Below are 18,642 nucleotides of genomic sequence, written 5' to 3'. Positions count from 1 at the left end.
ATTGTGGACGGACGATGGACTAAGGGAGATCACAAAAGCTCACCATGTCACTATGTGACAGGTGAGCTAAAAACAAAAGACTTACAATAATTACTAAACAACCACAAAATTGAAATTTCATTTGCAAATACAGGTGCTAGTGTAAAGAAATTTGCTGTGATGGGCGTATATTGTGACAGTCTGGCACTCTTGTTTTCTCTACTGCAGTATAACATAATGAACTGATATCTGTCAATAATGTATAAACAATATTGTACTATATATACAATATGTTATAACAAAACACTTGGATTAAAATTTGTATATTATAGCTGATTATCAAAAAGGTATCATATAAGTTATTTATAGCGAAAAAAAAACAAAAACAAGAGGGCCATAATGGCCATATATCGCTCACCTGTTATCATTGAACTTGAGGACAAGAAGGTCCTCAGAAAAAATATCAAAGTCCAAAGGACAGGAACAACAAAGGGAAGAAATTTAACCAAAAAGAAAAAAAAATTCTTACAAGGTATAGATATGTCAAAATACACCTAAAAATTGGAGGTACCATCCATGTTGTACCACAGAAAAGTGGTCTCGGGTTTTCCCTACGGCCAATAATAAAAAAGTTACTAAAAATAAGCTATTTATAGTAACGTAAAAGGGAAGTAATTAAAAAAGATAAATATTGTCAGTGAACAAAAGAAGGATCTGCCAAATAAATCTGTTGACATAAATGAAATTTCAGATCAGTATCTTCATTAGTTATGGAGATATACCCATTTTAATTTAAAATAAAGGGAGGTAATTTGACATAAAATCAGTCCATAGTTATCTACCCTGATTGTCTCAGTCCAACTAATAACAATAATGAAATTTCAAATAAATCCTATAAGTTCTTACTGATATAAATCCATTTTGATTACAATCAGGGGAGGTAATCAGATATAAAATAACTCTGGAACCTACGATTGGATCTGATTTGTCAAGGAATCCAAGATTTATTGTTGTTGAAGATATTTTGGAAGTTTGTATCAAATAAAACCAAAAATGAAGTCTATATTGCTGCAAAAGCCAAAATAGCCAATTTTTGACCTTTAAGGGGCCATTACTCTGGAACCCATGATGGAATCTGGCCAGTTCAAGAAAGGAACCAAGATCTCGTGGTGATACAAGTTGTGTGCAAGTTTGGTTAAAATCAAATCATAAATGAAGCTGCTATTGTGCAGACAAGGACAAAATAGCTAATTTTGGCCCTTTCAGGGGCCATAACTCTGGAACCCATTATGGCAGGGGTGTAAAATTCCACTCGCCCGCTCGCATTGGCGAGTTAAAGTCTGGATAGAACGAGTGGATCTCGCTGTATACTCGACCGATCGGGCGAGTGGTTTTTACGTCGTAGCTTTAATGAAATTCAGAAATTACATCTTGAAAAACGTCAACAAACTTTGAGATAGTTCAGTTGCTACTTTGATTGACTGGAATTTACCCGCGAATCATAAAGGTATCAAAACGTCAATCATGCCGGAAATTTTTTTTTATAAAATATTCTTCTCAAACGATAATGTAAATTCCTTGAGGGCAAATAGGTCACATGGCGCGAAAAACTGTAATATGACGTAATGCCATGACAGTCTCGTGCAACAATACCGCTTTGATCTCCACTTCAGATGTCATGATGCCGACACACTTTTAGCTCTTTGAGTGGATGTTAATTGATGATGAAAACAGGCCAATTACTTAGTTTATCAACAGAATAATTACCGATGATCGTCAACTCTTTTTTTTTTCGCTTTCAAGACGGGTAGGTGGATGATGAATATTGTGTCCATATTTTTAGGACACTTTTTAAAATAATTATTTTTCGGGAAATAAGTCTTGAGAAAAGGAAAATAACTGATGTTTAATACTTTCCTGACACTTTGGGAAACTACGGTAGGGGTTAGACTGTGATTATTTTTACTATCGATGCAGTTATTATGGAGAACAACTTGATGGTGGAGATCACAAAATTAGTGAAAGAAAAATGTCTGGTGTGAAAAAGAAATTTAAGAGTAACAGAAATGAATAATCAAAAAGGAAACGTAGTGCACGAGCTATGTGTTTTGTTTGAAATTTGCTTGTTGTACATAATACTCATTCCTTACTACGTGAGTTTTAAAAATGTCAATTATTAGGGCGAGTGACTGTCCACTAAGGGCGAGTAGATTTTACTAGCTACTAGTCCTGCAGGGCGAGTGGTGTGAAAAAGAATTTAACACCCCTGTATGGGATCTGGCCGGATCAAGAAAGGAACCTAGATCTTATGGTGACACAAGTTGTGTGCAAGTTTGATTAAATTCAAATCATAAATGAAGCTGCTTTTGTGTAGACAAGGTCAAAATAGCTAATTTTGGCCCTTTCAGGGGCCATAACTCTGGAACCCATAATGGAATCTGGCCAGTTCAAGAAAGGAACCAAGATCTTATGGTGATACAAGTTGTGTGCAAGTTTGGTTAAAATAAAATCATAAATGAAGCTGCTATTGTGCAGACAAGGTCAAAATAGCTAATTCTGGCCCTTTCAAGGGCCATAACTCTGGAACCCATAACGGAACCTGGCCAGTTCAAGAAAGGAACCAAGATCTCGTGGTGATACAAGTTGTGTGCCAGTTTGGTAAAAATCAAATCATAAATAAAGCTGCTATTGTGCAGACAAGGTCAAAATAGCTAATTTTGGCCCTTTTAGGGGCCATAACTCTGGAACCCATAATGGGATCTGGCCAGTTCAAGACAGGAACCGTGATCTTATGGTGATACAAGTTGTGTGCAAGTTTGGTTAAAATAAAATCATAAATGAAACCACTATCGTGCAGACAAGGAATTGTTGACGCACGGATGCACGGACGGACGCACAGACTGACGACGGACGAAGGGTGATCACAAAAGCTCACCTTGTCACTATGTGACAGGTGAGCTAAAAATCTATGTAAGTCCACAGAAAACTCTTTACAGGTAGAGATAGGTCAAAATACACCTAAAAATTGGATGTTACACGCATGTTGTACCACAGAAAACTGGTGTCAATTTTTCCCTATGGCCTGTGATAAACTAGAGCTATCACTAAAGGTGATGAATGTACCCCCCGCATGCACTGACACAGTACATTGCAATTTGACGCACACAAGATTGCATAATTATGTGGACTGTATGTATATAGACTGTATGTATACAGTATAGTAACAAACAAGAGCTGTCCGTAAGACAGCCAAGCTCAACTATTCGAAATATTGTCCCAGAAGCAGGAAAAGATTACCCAAAAAGGTTAAATATCAAAAGAGTTTTAAGTTCAAAAGGGGGAATAATTTGACCAAAATGCATATCAGTTATGGGACTTGCTGCTGTCAACTACTTTTATAACCCCGAAGGCACATGTGAAGTTTCAATTCAGTATCTGTATTAGTTTTGGATAGAAACTTGCATGTAAAACTTTAACCAGAATTTTCAAAGTCCAAAAGGGAGCATAATTTGCCCAAAATACATGCCAGAGTTATGGGACTTGATCCAGTGAGGTTAGTAATTGATCTAGAAAAAGAAAAAATAAGTTTCAAATCTATATGCCTTTTAGTAATAGCTGTATGTACTTGCACGCAAAACTTTAACCAGAATTTGCTAAGTCCAAAAGGGGACATAACTTGGCCAAAATGAAGGTCAGAGTTATGGGACTTGCTGCTGTCAACTAGTTTTATAACCCCGAAGACACGTGAAGTTTCAAATCAATATCTGCATTAGTTTTGGAGATAATAACTTGCATGTAAAACTTTAACCAAAATTTTCTAAGTCTAAAAGGGGGCATAATTTGCTCAAAAAACATGTCAGAGTTATGGGATTTGACCCAGTGAGGTTGGTAATTGATCTAGAAAAAGAAAAAATAAGTTTCAAATCTATATGCCTTTTACAAATAGCTGTATGTACTTGCACGCAAAACTTTAACCAGAATTTTCCAAGTCCAAAAGGGGGCATAATTTGGCCAAAATGAAAGTCAGAGTTATGGGACTTGCTGCTATCAACTAGATTTATAACCCCGAAGACACATGTGAAGTTTCAAATCAATATCTGCATTAGTTTTGGAGATAGCAACTTGCATGTAAAACTTTAACCAAAATTTTCTTAGTCCAAAAGGGGGCATAATTTGCTCAAAATACATGTCAGAGTTATGGGACTTGACCCAGAGAGGTTGGTAATTGACCTAGAAAAAGAAAAAATAAGTTTCAAATCTATATGCCTTTAATTGATGGCTGTATGTACTTGCATGCAAAAACTTAACCAAGGTGTGACGCCGACGCCGACGCCAGGGTGAGCAGAATAGCTAGACTATTCTTTGAACAGTCGAGCTAAAAACAAAGTCCCATAACTATGCAGAATATTTATCTAAAAGAATGTAACATGCACCATGCACAACTAGGGTTGGTACTGATCACTTGTAAGAAGTTTCATTAAATTGTGTGTAAGGGTTTGGTAGATGAGGCACGCACAAGATTGCAAATGCAGACTGTATGTACATAGTATGTTAACAAGAAACAAAGTCCCATAACTCTGCAATTTTTGTCGATGAAAGAACCTAACATGCCCCATGCACAACTACTGTTGTTACTGATCACTTTTGTGAAGTTTCATTAAATTGTGTCAAGGGGATGAGGAGAGATGGTGCGCACAAGATTGTGTCTATGTATATAGTATAGTAACAAAAAAACAAAGTCCCATAACTCTGCAATTTTTTTTCTAAAGGAACCTAACATGCCCCATGCACAACTACTGTTGGTACTGATCACTTGTGTGAAGTTTCATTAAATTGTGTCAAGGGGATGAGGAGAGATGGTGCGCACAAGATTGTGTCTATGTATATAGTATAGTAACAAAAAAACAAAGTCCCATAACTCTGCAATTTTTTTTTCTAAAAGAACCTAACATGCCCCATGCACAACTACTGTTGGTACAGATCACTTGTGTGAAGTTTCATTAAATTCTGTCAAGGGCATAAGGAGAGATGGTGTGCACAAGATTGCGTCTATGGACAGACGGCCAGACAGACAGACAGACAACCTGAAACCAGTATACCCCCCCCTTACAACTTTGTTGTCGGGGGGGGGGGGGTACAATAAGTTACAATATAAGCTATTTATAGTAAAACAAAGGGACATAATTCTAAAAACAAGACTGCCTCATGGTTGTGAACATTTGTGCCAAGTTACATCAAAATACCTCCATGCATAAAGAAGAAATGCTCCGGACAAAGTCATTCTTGAATTTGGCATTTGACCTCTAAGTGTGACCTTGACCTTAGACCTAGATACCTGGTTCTTGCGCACAACAATCCATCTCATGGTAGTAAATATTTATGCCAAGTTACATCAAAATCCCTCCATGCATGAAGAAGAAGTGTTCTAGACAAAGTCATTCTTGTATCTGGCCTTTGGCCTCTATGTGTGACCTTGACCTTCGACCTAGGGACCAGGTTCTTGCGTAAGACACTCCGTTTCATAGCGGTGAACATTTGTGCCAAGTAATATTCAAATCCTGTTTTGCATGACAAAGTTATTCACCGGACAGAAAAAATGTCCCATTGACCTTTGATCTCCAAGTGTGACCTTGACCTTTAAGCTAGGGTTCTGGGTGTTGCGCATGCCACATTAACTCATCATGGGGAATATTTATGCCAAGTAATATTAAAATCCCTTGATGGATGACAGAGTTCTGGACCAGACAGGAAAAAACCCTACTGAACTTTGACCTCCAATCGTGACCTTGACCTTTGAGCTAGGGATCCGGGTTTTGCGCATGACACATCATCTCATCATGGGGAACATTTGTGCCAAGTTATATTAAAATACCTTCATGGATGGCAGAGTTATGGACCGGACACAAAACAAACCCTGTTCATGCCATGTTAATATTTGACTGGCAAGTGTGACCTTGACCTTTGAGCTAGGTGTCTGAAAGTTGTGCAAGACACATCGTCTGATTATGAGGTACATTTGTGCCAAGTAATATTAAAATCCCTTCATGGATGGCAGAGTTATGGACCGGACAGGAAAAAGGCCCTGTTGACTTTTGACCTCCAATTGTGACCTTGACCTTTAACCTAGGGGTCCGGGTTTTGCACAAGACACATCGCCTCATCATGGGGAACATTTGTGCCAAGTAATATCAAAATCCCTTCATGGATGACAGAGTTATGGACCGGACACGAAATTGCGGACGAACAAAAAGGCGTACGGAATGATGGACAGATGGAAAAGTGCATTCCTATAGTCCCCGAAACTGGTTTTCAACCAGTAGGGGACTAAATAAAATCATAAATGAAACCACTAATGTGTAGACAAGAAATTGCTGATGGACGCACGGACAATGGACGAAGGGTGATCACAAAAACTCACCTTGTCACTATGTGACAGGTGAGCTAAAAATCAATCGTTTTTTTTCCTTCCCCCTGGTTGTTGTTTTCCCCCTAGTTTTTGTGCAACCAGTTGTTTTTTTCTCCCCTAATAACTAAGTTATTGTGCATAAACAAGGGAGAAAAAAAACAACCGGTTGTTTTTTCTCCCCTCTGGTTGTTTTTCCCCCTAGTTTTTGTGTATAAACAAGGGTGAAACAAGAGCTGTCACTAATGGTGACAAATGCCCCCACAGCGCCTTGACCTTTGACCTGGTGACCCAAAAGTCAGTAGGGGTCGTATACTTAATACGTCCTACCAGCATGTGAAGTCTGAAGGTCCTGGGTGCAATGGTTCGCGAGTAATGCCTTCATGCAAAATGTTAACATTCGCCCCTGTGAGCTTCACCTCTGACCTTGTGACCCCAAAGTCAGTAGGGGTCGTGTACTCAATACGTCCTACCAGCATGTGAAGTTTGAAGGTTCTGGGTGCAGTGGTTCGCAAGTAAAGTGCCTTCATGCAAAAAGTTAACATTGGCCCCTGTGACCTTGACCTTTGACCTGGTGACCCCAAAGTCGATAGGGGTCGTGTACTCAATAAGTACTACCAGCATGTGAAGTTTGAAGGTCCTTGGTGCAGTCGTTCGCGAGTAAAGTGCCTTCATGCAAAAAGTTAACATTGGCCCCTGTGACCTTGACCTTTGACCTGGTGACCCCAAAGTCAGTAGGGGTCGTGTACTCAATAAGTACTACCAGCATGTGAAGTTTTAAGGTCCTGGGTGCAGTGGTTCGCGAGTAAAGTGCCTTCATGCAAAAAGTTAACATTGGTGTGATGAACTAACAGACATTGGTGTGACAAACGGACGGACAGTTGAAAACTAATATGCCTCCCTTCGGGGGCATAAAAACCAACCGGTTTCTTTTCTTCCCCCTGGTTGTTGTTTTCCCCCTAGTTTTTGTGCATAAACACAGGAGAAAACAAGAGGGCCAAGATGGCCCTAGGTCGCTCACCTGATAAACACACCATAACAGTGTAAACATGTTTGACATAGTGATTTTATGGAAACAAATATTCTGACCAATTTTCATTAAGATTGGATCAACAAGAGCTGTCTCCGTAGGATGACACATGCCCCCGATGGCACTTTGAATGAATAGTTATGGCCGATGTTAGAGTTTAGGACCTTTGACCTACGGAGCTGGGTCTTGCGCGCGACACATCGTCTTACTGTGTCACACATTCATGCATAGTTATTTTAAAATCCATGCATGAATGACAAAGATATGGACCGGACATGCCCATCAATGCACTATCATGAAAAATGATCTTTAACGTCTAAGTGTGACCTTGACCTTTGAGCTACGGACCTGGGTCTTGCGCTCTGCACGTCGTCTTACTGTGGTACACATTCATGCCAAGTTATTTGAAAATCCATCCATCGATGACAAAGATATGGACCGGACACGAAAATTGCGGACAGACCGACAGACAGACAGACGGTTCAAAAACTATATGCCTCCCTTCGGGGGCATAAAAATGTGGTCTCTTAAGTGTAAACAAGCATATTCTTCAATTTGACCTAGTGACCTAGTTTTTGAGCTAAGATGACCTACATTCGAATTTGACCTAGATTTGATCAAGGCAATCATTCTGACTAAATTTCATCAACCTTGATTAAAAAATACAGCCTCTATCGCATACAAAACGTTTTTCTTTGATATATCCTAGCGACCTAGTTTTTGACCCCAGATGACCCATACTCAAACTTGACCTTTATTTCATCAAGGCTAGCATTCTGACCAAATTTCATGAAGATCAATTGAAAAATACAGTCTCTATTGCATATACAAAGGTTTTTCTTTGATTTGACCTAGTGACCTAGTTTTTGATCACAGATGACCCATATTCTAACTTGACCTAGATTTCGTCAAGGAAATCATTCTGACTAAATTTTATGTGAACCCAGTGTAAAATGCAGCCCCTATTGCATACACAATGTTTTTCTTTAATTTGACCGGGTGACCTAGTTTTTCATCCCATATGACCCATATTCAAACTCCATCTAGATTTCATCCAGACAAACATTCTGATTAAATTTCATGAAGATCCGGTGTAAAATGCAGCCCCTATTGCATACACAAGGTTTTTATTTGATTTGACCTAGTGACCTAGTTTTTAATCCCCGATGACCCATATTCAAACTTGACCTAGATTTTATCAAGGCAATCATTGTAACCAAAATTCATGAAGATCAATTGAAAAATACAGCCTCTATTGCATACACAAGGTTTTTCTTTGATTTGACCGAATGACCTAGTTTTTGATCCCAGATGGCCCATTTTCAAAACTGGCCTAGATTTCATCAAGGTTATCATTCTGACAAAATTTCATGAAGATCAGTTGAAAAATACAGCCTCTATCGCACACACAAGGTTTTTCTTTGATTTGACCTAGTGACCTACTTTTTAACCCCAGATAACCTATTTTCGAACTCGGTCTAGATTTCATCAGGGTAATCATTCTGACCAAAATTCATGAAGATAAAATGAAAAATACAGCTTCTATCGCATACACAAGGTTTTTCCTTGATTTGACCTAGTGACCTAGTTTTTGACCACGGGTGACCCATTTTCCAACTTGACCTAGATTTCATCAAGGTTATCATTCTGACAAAATTTCATGAAGATCAATTGAAAAATACAGCCTCTATGGCATACACAAGGTTTTTCCTTGATTTGACCTAGTGACCTAGTTTTTGACTCCAGATGACCCATTTTCAAACTCGGGCTAGACTTCATCAAGGTAATCATTCTGACCAAAATTCATGACGATAAAATGAAAAATACAGCCTCTATTGCATACACAAGGTTTTTCCTTGATGTGACCTAGTTTTTGACCCAGGATGACCCATTTTCGAGCTTGGCCTAGATTTCATCAAGGTCATCATTCTGACAAAATTTCATGAAGATCAATTGAAAAATACAGCCTCTATCGCATACACAAGGTTTTTCCTTGATTTGACCTAGTGACCTAGTTTTTGACCCCAGACGACCCATTTTCGAACTCGGCCTAGATTTCATCAAGGTAATCATTCTGACCAAAATTCATGAAGATCAGTTGAAAAATACAGCCTCTATCGCATACACAAGCTAAATGTTGACGGACAGACGACAGACAGATGACAGACAGACGCCAGACATCGAGTGATCAGATGAACTCACCTGAGCATTGCTCAGGTGAGCTAAAAACAACAAGTTTCTCCCCCCAACCCCTGGTTGTTTTTTCCACTAGCTTTTGTGCATAAACAAGGGAGAAAAAAACAATTTTTTCTCCCCCATCCCACTACTGATGAGTTCCCCACCCCCCTATTTTTTTCTTTTCACAAAAAACAGGGTGAAACAAGAGCTGTCTCCATAGGATGACACATGTCCCCGATGGCACTTTGAATGAATAGTTATGGCCGATGTTAGAGTTTAGGACCTTTGACCTATGGACCTGGGTCTTGCGCGCGACACATCGTCTTACTGTGCCACCCATTCATGCGCAGTTATTTTAAAATCCATGCATGAATGACAAAGATATGGACTGGACATGCCCATCAATGCACTTTCATGAAATATGACCTTAGACCTTAAACGTCTAAGTGTGACCTTGACCTTTGAGCTACGGACCTGGGTCTTGCGCGCGACATGTCGTCTTACTGTGGTACACATTCATGCCATGTTATTTGAAAATCCATCCATGGATGACAAAGATATGGACCGGACATGCCCATCAATGCACTATCATGAAAAATGACCTTTAACGTCTAAGTGTGACCTTGACCTTTGAGCTACGGACCTGGGTCTTGCGCGCGACACGTCGTCTTACTGTGGTACACATTCATGCCAAGTTATTTGAAAATCCATCCATGGATGACAAAGATATGGACCGGACACGTCCATCAATGCTTTATCATGAAAAATGACCTTTAACGTCTAAGTGTGACCTTGACCTTTGAGATACGGACCTGGGTCTTGCGCGCGACACGTCGTCTTACTGTGGTACACATTCATGCCAAGTTATTTGAAAATCCATCCATGGATGACAAAGATATGGACCGGACACACCCATCAATGCACTATCATGAAAAATGACCTTTAACGTCTAAGTGTGACCTTGATCTTTGAGCTACGGACCTGGGTCTTGCGCGCTACATGTCGTCTTACTGTGGTACACATTCATGCCAAGTTATTTGAAAATCCATCCATGGATGACAAGGATATGGACCGGACACGAAAATTGCGGACAGACTGACAGACAGACGGTTCGAAAGCTATATGCCTCCCTTCGGGGGCATAAAAAACAACAACAAACCAGTTTTTTTTTTTCAGAAGCTTGCACAGTTTTTGTCCCCGTCGTTTTTGTACACAAAGGAAAAACTAGAAATACAATCTGCATGCCCACGGGCAGAATGTCGTGCCCGCCAGTAAAGTAACATTTATTATACTAATTAGCGGTGTCAGAACTGATTTACACTAGCACCTGTATTTGCGTATGTAATTTTTTTGACCAATTATAAAAAAAAATCAATATAATATAAGTCCAGACAAAACTCCTTACCAGGTAAAGATAGGTCAAAATACACCGAAAAATTGGATGTAACATGCATGTTGTACCACAGAAAAGTGGTCTCAATTTTTCCCCTCGGCCAAGCTTCAATTTGACCTTTGACCTCCAACTGTGACCTTGACCTTTGAGATAGGAACATGGGGTTTGACACACCTTCTCACTGAGGTAAACATTCATGCCAAATATAAACAAATTTGGTCCATGCATGTCAAAGTTAAGGTCCGGACAAACTTCAATTTCACCTTTGACCTCCAACTGTGACCTTGACCTTTGTGATAGGAACATGGGGTTTGCACATGACACGCCTTCTCATTGAGGTAAACATTCATGCCAAATATAAACAAGATTGGTCCATGCATGTCGAAGTTGGTCCGGACAAAATCGGACGGTTGGATGCACGCACATACACCGAAAGTGACAACTATATAGAGCTCACCGCCAGCGGGCTCGACAATAAACCAACCTCTAGAATTTTTCTCCTCTGTGGTTAGTTGAGAGTAGAATAGCACCCCTATTCTCCAAATAGTGGAGCTAAAAAGTGGTTAAGAAGATATGAAGTGAACAAGTGGGACAATTGGCTGGATGAACAGACATGTGTGACTCTAACACAGCCCTCACATACTGAATATCTATGTATTTCAAGCTTTCTCAAGCTTTTTTACCTGAACTTCTATAACATGTATTGAGTCCCAACACCCTTTGATTTTCCTTGACCCATCACCTGCTTTCTTGATGAGAATAACCCCTGCAAAGCCATGGTCCAGGTCCCAGAGATATACTGAGGAAACACCACCCTCAAAGTACCTGCAAATACAATGGGGTTATGTTTTTTATAACTTAACAATATTATTCTGCTTTAGCATCTAAAACAAAAGTGATTATTCAAAATTTAGAACTTACGTAAGTCCACTTACAGCTTCACTTGTTCACACTGAGAAACAAGAGGGCCACGATGGCCCTATATCGCTCACCTGAGTTAAGTTGCTTGCTTGAAGACATTTCTTTGCTAAAGCTTAAAAGCTTAAAAAAAACAAGAAAGTAGGTCAGTAGGTCATATTTGGTATGAAGCATTGCCGGATGGACTCAGGTGAGCTAAAAAATCAAAAACGAATGCCTGTAACTGAGAAATAACACAAGAAGTGAAGAAGACCCACTAATAGTACTGTTTAAACAAGAGGGCCAAGCTAGGTCGCTCACCTGAGTAACACACCATAGAACAGTGTAAACATGTTTGACCTAGTGATTTCATGGAGACAAATATTCTGACCAATTTTCATTAAGATTGGACCAGAAATGTGGCCTCAAGTGTAAACAAGCATTTTCTTTCATTTAAACCTAGTGATCTACTTTTTGACCCCACATGACCCAGATTAGAACTCGTCCAAGATTTTATGAAAGCAAATATTCTGACAAAGTTTCAGGAATATTGGAGCAAAAAGGTGGCCTCTTGAATGTTAACAAGCTTTTTCTTTGATTTGACCTAGTGACCTAGTTTTTGACCCCATGTGAGCCAGATTCAAAATCATCCAAGACTTCAGGAAGACAAATATTCTGACTATGGTTTATGAAGATAGAATAAAGAAGAGCACCGCCTTGCGGGTGCAGATGCTCATCTGATTTTTTTAGTCTGTTACTGTTAACTCATTAAATTTTGTGGGGAACTAATTTTTGTGGATTTTGTGGTTGAGTCAATCCACCAAATTTAATCCCAACGAACAAGTAAAATTCACATTAATCTGATGTTCAAAAGTTGAAATCCACAAATTCATATCCCCATGAAATTGCTGTTTTGACCAAAACCACGAAATTTCGTGCCCAGGCAATTGAATGATTTTACAGTAATAGTAATATTGTCCTACCCATGATTTTCTAAGTCCAAAAGAGGCCATAATTCTTGCAATAAGCAATGCAGAGTTATGGTACTTGTTGTGCAGAGTCAGCTTTTAATGTTGAATAACTCCTCCAAGTTTTAAAGCAATAACTTTGACCGTTAAGGAAACAAGAGGGCCATGATGGCCCTATATCGCTCACCTGAGTAGAGTTGCTTACTTGAACAAGATTTGAACAATTTTTGTAGAGGTCCACTAGGCAATGCTGCATGTCAAATATCTAAGCTCTAGGCCTTCTGCTTTTTTTTTTAGAAAATTTTAAAGATTTTTCTATGTACAATTAAGTAATCCCATGGGGCGGAGCCAATTTAACCCCAGGGGTCATGATTTGAAATTTTTTTGTAGAAGTCTATTAGGCAATGCTACATGTCAAATATCTAAGATCTAGGCCTTCTGGTTTATTTTTAGAAAATTTTTGAAAATTTTCATATGTAAAATCAAGTGACCCCTGGGGCGGGGTCAATTTTGACCACGGGGGTCATTATTTGAACATATGTTATAGAGGTCCACTAGGCCATGCTACATGTGAAATATCTAAGCTCTAGGCCTTCTGGTTTATTTTTAGAAATTTTTTGAAGATTTTCATATATGTAAAATCAAGTGACCCCTAGGGCGGGGTCAATTTTGACCCTGGGGGTCATGATTTGAACAAATTTAGTAGAGGTCCACTTGGCAATGCTACATGTCAAATATCTAAGCTCTAGGCCTTCTGGTTTATTTTTAGAAATTATTTTGAAGATTTTCATATGTAAAATCAAGTGACTCCTGGGGTGGGGTCAATTTTGACCTCGGGGTCATGATTTTAACAACTTTAGTAGAGGTCCACTAGGCAATGCCACATGTCAAATATCAAAGCTCCAGGGCTTATGCTTTTTGAGAAGAAGATTTTTTAAGATTTTCCTATGTACAATCAAGTAACCCCTGGGGCGGGGTCAATTTTGACCCCAGGGTCATGATTTGAACAAACTTGGTAGAGGTCCATTAGGCAATACTTCACACCATATATCTAAGCTCTAGGGCTTTTGGTTTTCGAGAAGAAATTTTTCAAGATATTCCTATGTAAAATCAAGTGACCCCTGGGGCGGGGTCAATTTTGACCCTGGGGGTCATGATTTAAACAAATTTTGTAGAGGTCCACTAGGCAATGCTACATGTCAAATATCTGAGCTCTAGGCCTTCTTGTTTATTTTTAGAATTTTTTTGAAGATTTTCATATGTAAAATCAAGTGACCCCTGGGGTGGGTTCAATTTTGAACCGGAGGTCAAGATTTGAACAACTTTAGTAGAGGTCCACTAGGCAATGCTATATGTCAAATATCTACGCTCTAGGGATTCAGGTTTTGAGAAGAAGATTTTTTAAGATTTTCCTATGTAAAATCAAGTGACCCCTAGGGCGGGGTCAATTTTGACCCCGGGGTCATGATTTGAACAAACTTGTAGAGGTCCATTAGGCAATGCTTCACACCAATCAGGGTTCGACACTAACGGTGTCCCGGGGCCCGAGGATCCCAAATTTTGAGGAGGACCACCAACTTCTAAAAGCTGGGATTCCAGCTGGATACCTATTTTTTTTGTCAATGATATCCAAAAAGTAAAAGATAAATACCTGTTTGAAAAATATTTTAACCCTTTCCCACATCAATACGTTTATCACCGTATCTATCGATTACCAAACAGAAACGTACTGACCCGTGTCTATCGGTTACCCGATAGAAACGTATAATACCGATTAACGGCCATTTGAACAGAATCGTTTTATCCCGTGTCTCATAATCAATCGCTTTATTTTCGTTCTTTTCCTAAAGAAACAAATTCCAGATGTTTACAGTACTAACTCAAAATATGGGATGTCGTCATCATTATTTACGTACAAGATCATGTGGTTACTATTTAAATATATCGAGTACTTTGCAAAGAAAGACACCGGGTTTTTTTCCTACATGTGCACGACGCTACGTCATGGAAAATTACTGAGAAAACTGCTTGCAACTGGCCGGTTCGCGGGACTTTCCTCGTTCTAAAAATAACAACCATTTAACATCTAAGTATTTTTTAAATGTGTTAGGTCATGAAGGTCACGCGTGATACATGCAGATTTCCCCTGAACAACAATTTGTGTTTAAGATGGCTTGGAATTTATGGCCTTACATAACGGGAAGTGTTAATCAAAACAGAAGGACCCCGACTTCCAAATATTTTATGACACCCCAAGAGTTAATTGCAGCGGAAGTCACCCGTGATGTACCGACGTTTGATCATCAAAATATTACGTAATATTATCTAAAAATATTTTAATTTTTAGCACAAGAATACTGTAGTCGGTTACGAGTCTCGATCTCAGCGATCTTTTTGCACTTTCAGAAATTTTACGATCCGTTATTTTTGTAGTGTTATTCAGTTTGATGGTTGTTTTTTTATATAAATACTTACCGATTCCGATTCGTAAGATAAGTCTATTAACTATAAATCAAACTTTCAAACATCAAAATGAAATTGTATATGAATTTCAATGTGAAAGTTATCCAAAACAGAATTTTATGCCTAAAAATATAATTCCCTTACTTTAACACTTTATATCTTCAAACCTCGAAGAGAAACTACAATAAATTTTGTATCATCAGAAATATAAATGCCAGGTAATATTAAGATTTTATATTTTAAAATATATGAAGAGAAGTCAAGAATTTTTTTTTTGATATTATAATTTTTAGTGGTTGTCACAATAGACTTGACAATGATTATATCTATAAGATACAAGTGTCTCCAAAATCGAGACCTTGTCTTGACATTGGCAAACATGTAAATTGATATCAGTTTGGATACATTCTTCTGTAGTAGTTAAGGTGTCAGCCACTCAATACAGAGGTTGCGGGTTCGAATCCCACTGGGGTCACGACCGTAACTTCTCATAAGACACCTGTAGTGATTGTTTTTATATATCATATTATGAGGGATCCCAAAGCCTGAGGAGGACCCCCAGATTTAAAAAGTAGAGATTCCTTTGGGAACCTTGTTCAAAGAAGTTAGTGTCTAACCCTGACCAAATATCTAAGCTCTAGGGCTTCTGGTTTTAGAGAAGAAGATTTTTAAAGTTTTTCCTTTCGGTTGCCATGGCAACCAGAGTTCAGTATGGAATTCAATTCTTTGAATAATTTTTAAAGAGGACCATCCATGGAACATCCCTGTGAAGTTTCATCAAAATTGGCCTGGTGGTTTAGGAGGAGATGTTGTTTAAAGGAAAGTGTGGACGGACCCTGGCCGGCCGGACGGACGGACGTTCTAACGAAACGGTCTTTATGTGACACCCCCATTGTTCTCTCTATTGTTCTAACTGTCACATAAAAAGAAAAAGGTCACATAAACAGAACGGAATGAATGACATCAAAGAGACAGTACCGTTATGCAGTCACTTAACCATCATTTCGCGGGCACGGACGGATGGACGGACAGACGCCGGACGGTGAGCGATCACAATAGCTCACCATGAGCACTTTGTGTTCAGGTGAGCTAAAAAGTTGATCTAATTACAAGACTTAACCAAGAAATCTGATATTTTCTAAGTCCAAAAGGACCATAATTCTTGCAAAAAGCAGGATGGAATAATGTTTCTTGCTGAATCACTCACCTGAGTAATATGAGCCACATGTTTAAAATGGCAAACTGATGCTAAAATATTAGAAAGTAGGTCAGTAGGTCACATTCATGGTCACTGAAAGTCAGTTTTAAGATCGGTGTGCAAAACTGTACATGTCATCCAAATTTCAAGGCAGTATCTTGAAAAACAAGAAAGTAGGTCAGTAGGTCAAGGTCAGAGTCAAGTGACCCCTAATCACTTGGGGTCATCAGGTAATTATAATTAAGCAGTCTAGGAAGTATGATTTGATAATTTTTTTAGTATTTATTCCTATATAACTCGTGTAACAAGTGACCCCCAGGGCGGGGCCTCTTTTCACCCCTGGGGCATAATTTGAAAATCTTGTTAGAAGTCCACTACACAATGTTATAAACCAAATATCAAAGGCTTAGGCCTTGAACTTTCAGACGAGAAGATTTTTAAACAAGAGCTGTCGGAGGACAGCAACGCTCGACTATTCAACAGCCTTGTCGACTGAATGAATACGAAAGTCGAAAAAGGGACATTATTTAGTAAAAAAGCAAAATAGAGTTATGGAACCTGCATAGTGCTTATCAGCTCATGACAGTGGACAAGTATGAGAAGTTTCAATCCATTCCCATTAGTGGATACTGAGATACCAGCTTACGTATAGGAATTTAACCAAAAACTCCTAAGTTGAAAAAGGGGCATAATTTTGTAAAATGCAAAGTTGAGTTATTGACCCTTTGCATTGCATGTCATATCATGACAGTGAACAAGTGTGTGAAATTTCAATCCTTTCCCATTAGTGAATACTGAGATACCACCTTACATACAAAAACTTAACCAAAAATTTCTATGTTGAAAAAGGGGCATAATTTTGAAAAAAAGCAGAATAAAGTTATGGGACCTGTTTTGTGCATGTCAGATCATGACAGTGAACAAGTGTGTGAAGTTTCAATCCATTCCAATTAGTGAGTACTGAGACACCAGCTTACATACAAAACCTTAACCAAAACATTCTAAGTCGAAAAAGGGGCATAATTTTGTAAAAAAGCAAAACAGAGTTATGGAACCTGTGCAATGTAAGTCAGTTTATCACAGTAAATAAGTATGTGAAGTTTCAATCCATTCCCACAAGTGGTTACTGAGATACCAGCTTACATACAAAACTTTAATCAAAAATTTTTAAGTCGAAAAAGGGGCATAATTTTGTAAAAAAGCATAACAGAGTTATGGAACCTGTGCAATGTAGGTCAGTTTATCACAGTGAATAAGTGTGTGAAGTTTCAATCCATTCCCACAAGTGGTTGCTGAGATACCAGCTTACATACAAAAACTTAACCAAATCGGGACGCGGACGCAGATGCGGACGCGGACGCATGGGCGAGTCCAATAGCTCTACTATTCTATGAATAGTCGAGCTAAAAATTCCTATATAAGTCTATGTAAAACTTGGGACCCCCAACACAGGGCCTCTTTTCACCCAAGGAGCATAATTTGAACAATTTCTGTAGAGGACCACTAGGCAATGCTACATACCAAGTATCAAAAGCCTAGGCCTTGCAGTTTCAGGAAAGAAGACTTTTAAAGGTTTTTCCTATACATACAAGTCTTTATAAAACTTAGGACCCCAGGGTAACAATTTGAACAATCTTGGTAGAGAACCACAAGGTAATGCTACATACCAAATATCTAGGTCTTGTAATTTCAGACAAGAAGATTTTTGAAGTTTTTTCCTATACAAGTCTGAAGTTTGGTGTAATTCTGCCCAGTGTTTTCAAGAAGAAGAATTTTTTAGAAAATGTTGACGGACACACGACAGACAACTGACAACGGATGAAGGACACTGAGCGGTCACAAATGCTCACCAGGTGAGCAAACAAGAGCTGTCAGTGGACAGCAGGCTCGACTATTCTCAGTTCTTGATAGTATAATATAAGCAATGAGTAAAACTTTAACATTACAATAAGCATATTCTAAGTTGAAAAGAGGCCATAATTCAGTCAAAATGCTTGACAGAGTTGCCTCCTCCTTCTACAGACTGGGGTCATGATGGTAAACAAGTATGCAAAATATGAAAGCAATATCTCAATGGACTTTGAAAATATTTGGGGTGGTACGCAAACTTTAACATTTATTCTAAGTCGAAAA

At 38.8% G+C, this 18,642-nt stretch overlaps 1 protein-coding gene across 2 annotated transcripts in view; it reads right to left on the bottom strand.

The window, feature by feature from the left end:
- Positions 1 to 18,642, bottom strand: part of LOC123527407 (F-actin-capping protein subunit beta-like) — a 117,159-nt gene that overhangs the window by 40,764 nt on the left and 57,753 nt on the right. For both annotated transcript variants that reach the window (XM_045306826.2, XM_045306828.2), the window contains exon 5: positions 11,667 to 11,808. In XM_045306826.2, the coding sequence (XP_045162761.1) occupies positions 11,667 to 11,808 (142 nt within the window). The remainder of the gene's footprint in view (positions 1 to 11,666; positions 11,809 to 18,642) is intronic.

The sequence above is a fragment of the Mercenaria mercenaria genome, chromosome 14, assembly GCF_021730395.1.
Source record: "Mercenaria mercenaria strain notata chromosome 14, MADL_Memer_1, whole genome shotgun sequence".
Lineage (NCBI taxonomy): Eukaryota > Metazoa > Mollusca > Bivalvia > Venerida > Veneridae > Mercenaria > Mercenaria mercenaria.
This window is presented reverse-complemented; position numbering and strand designations above follow the sequence as displayed.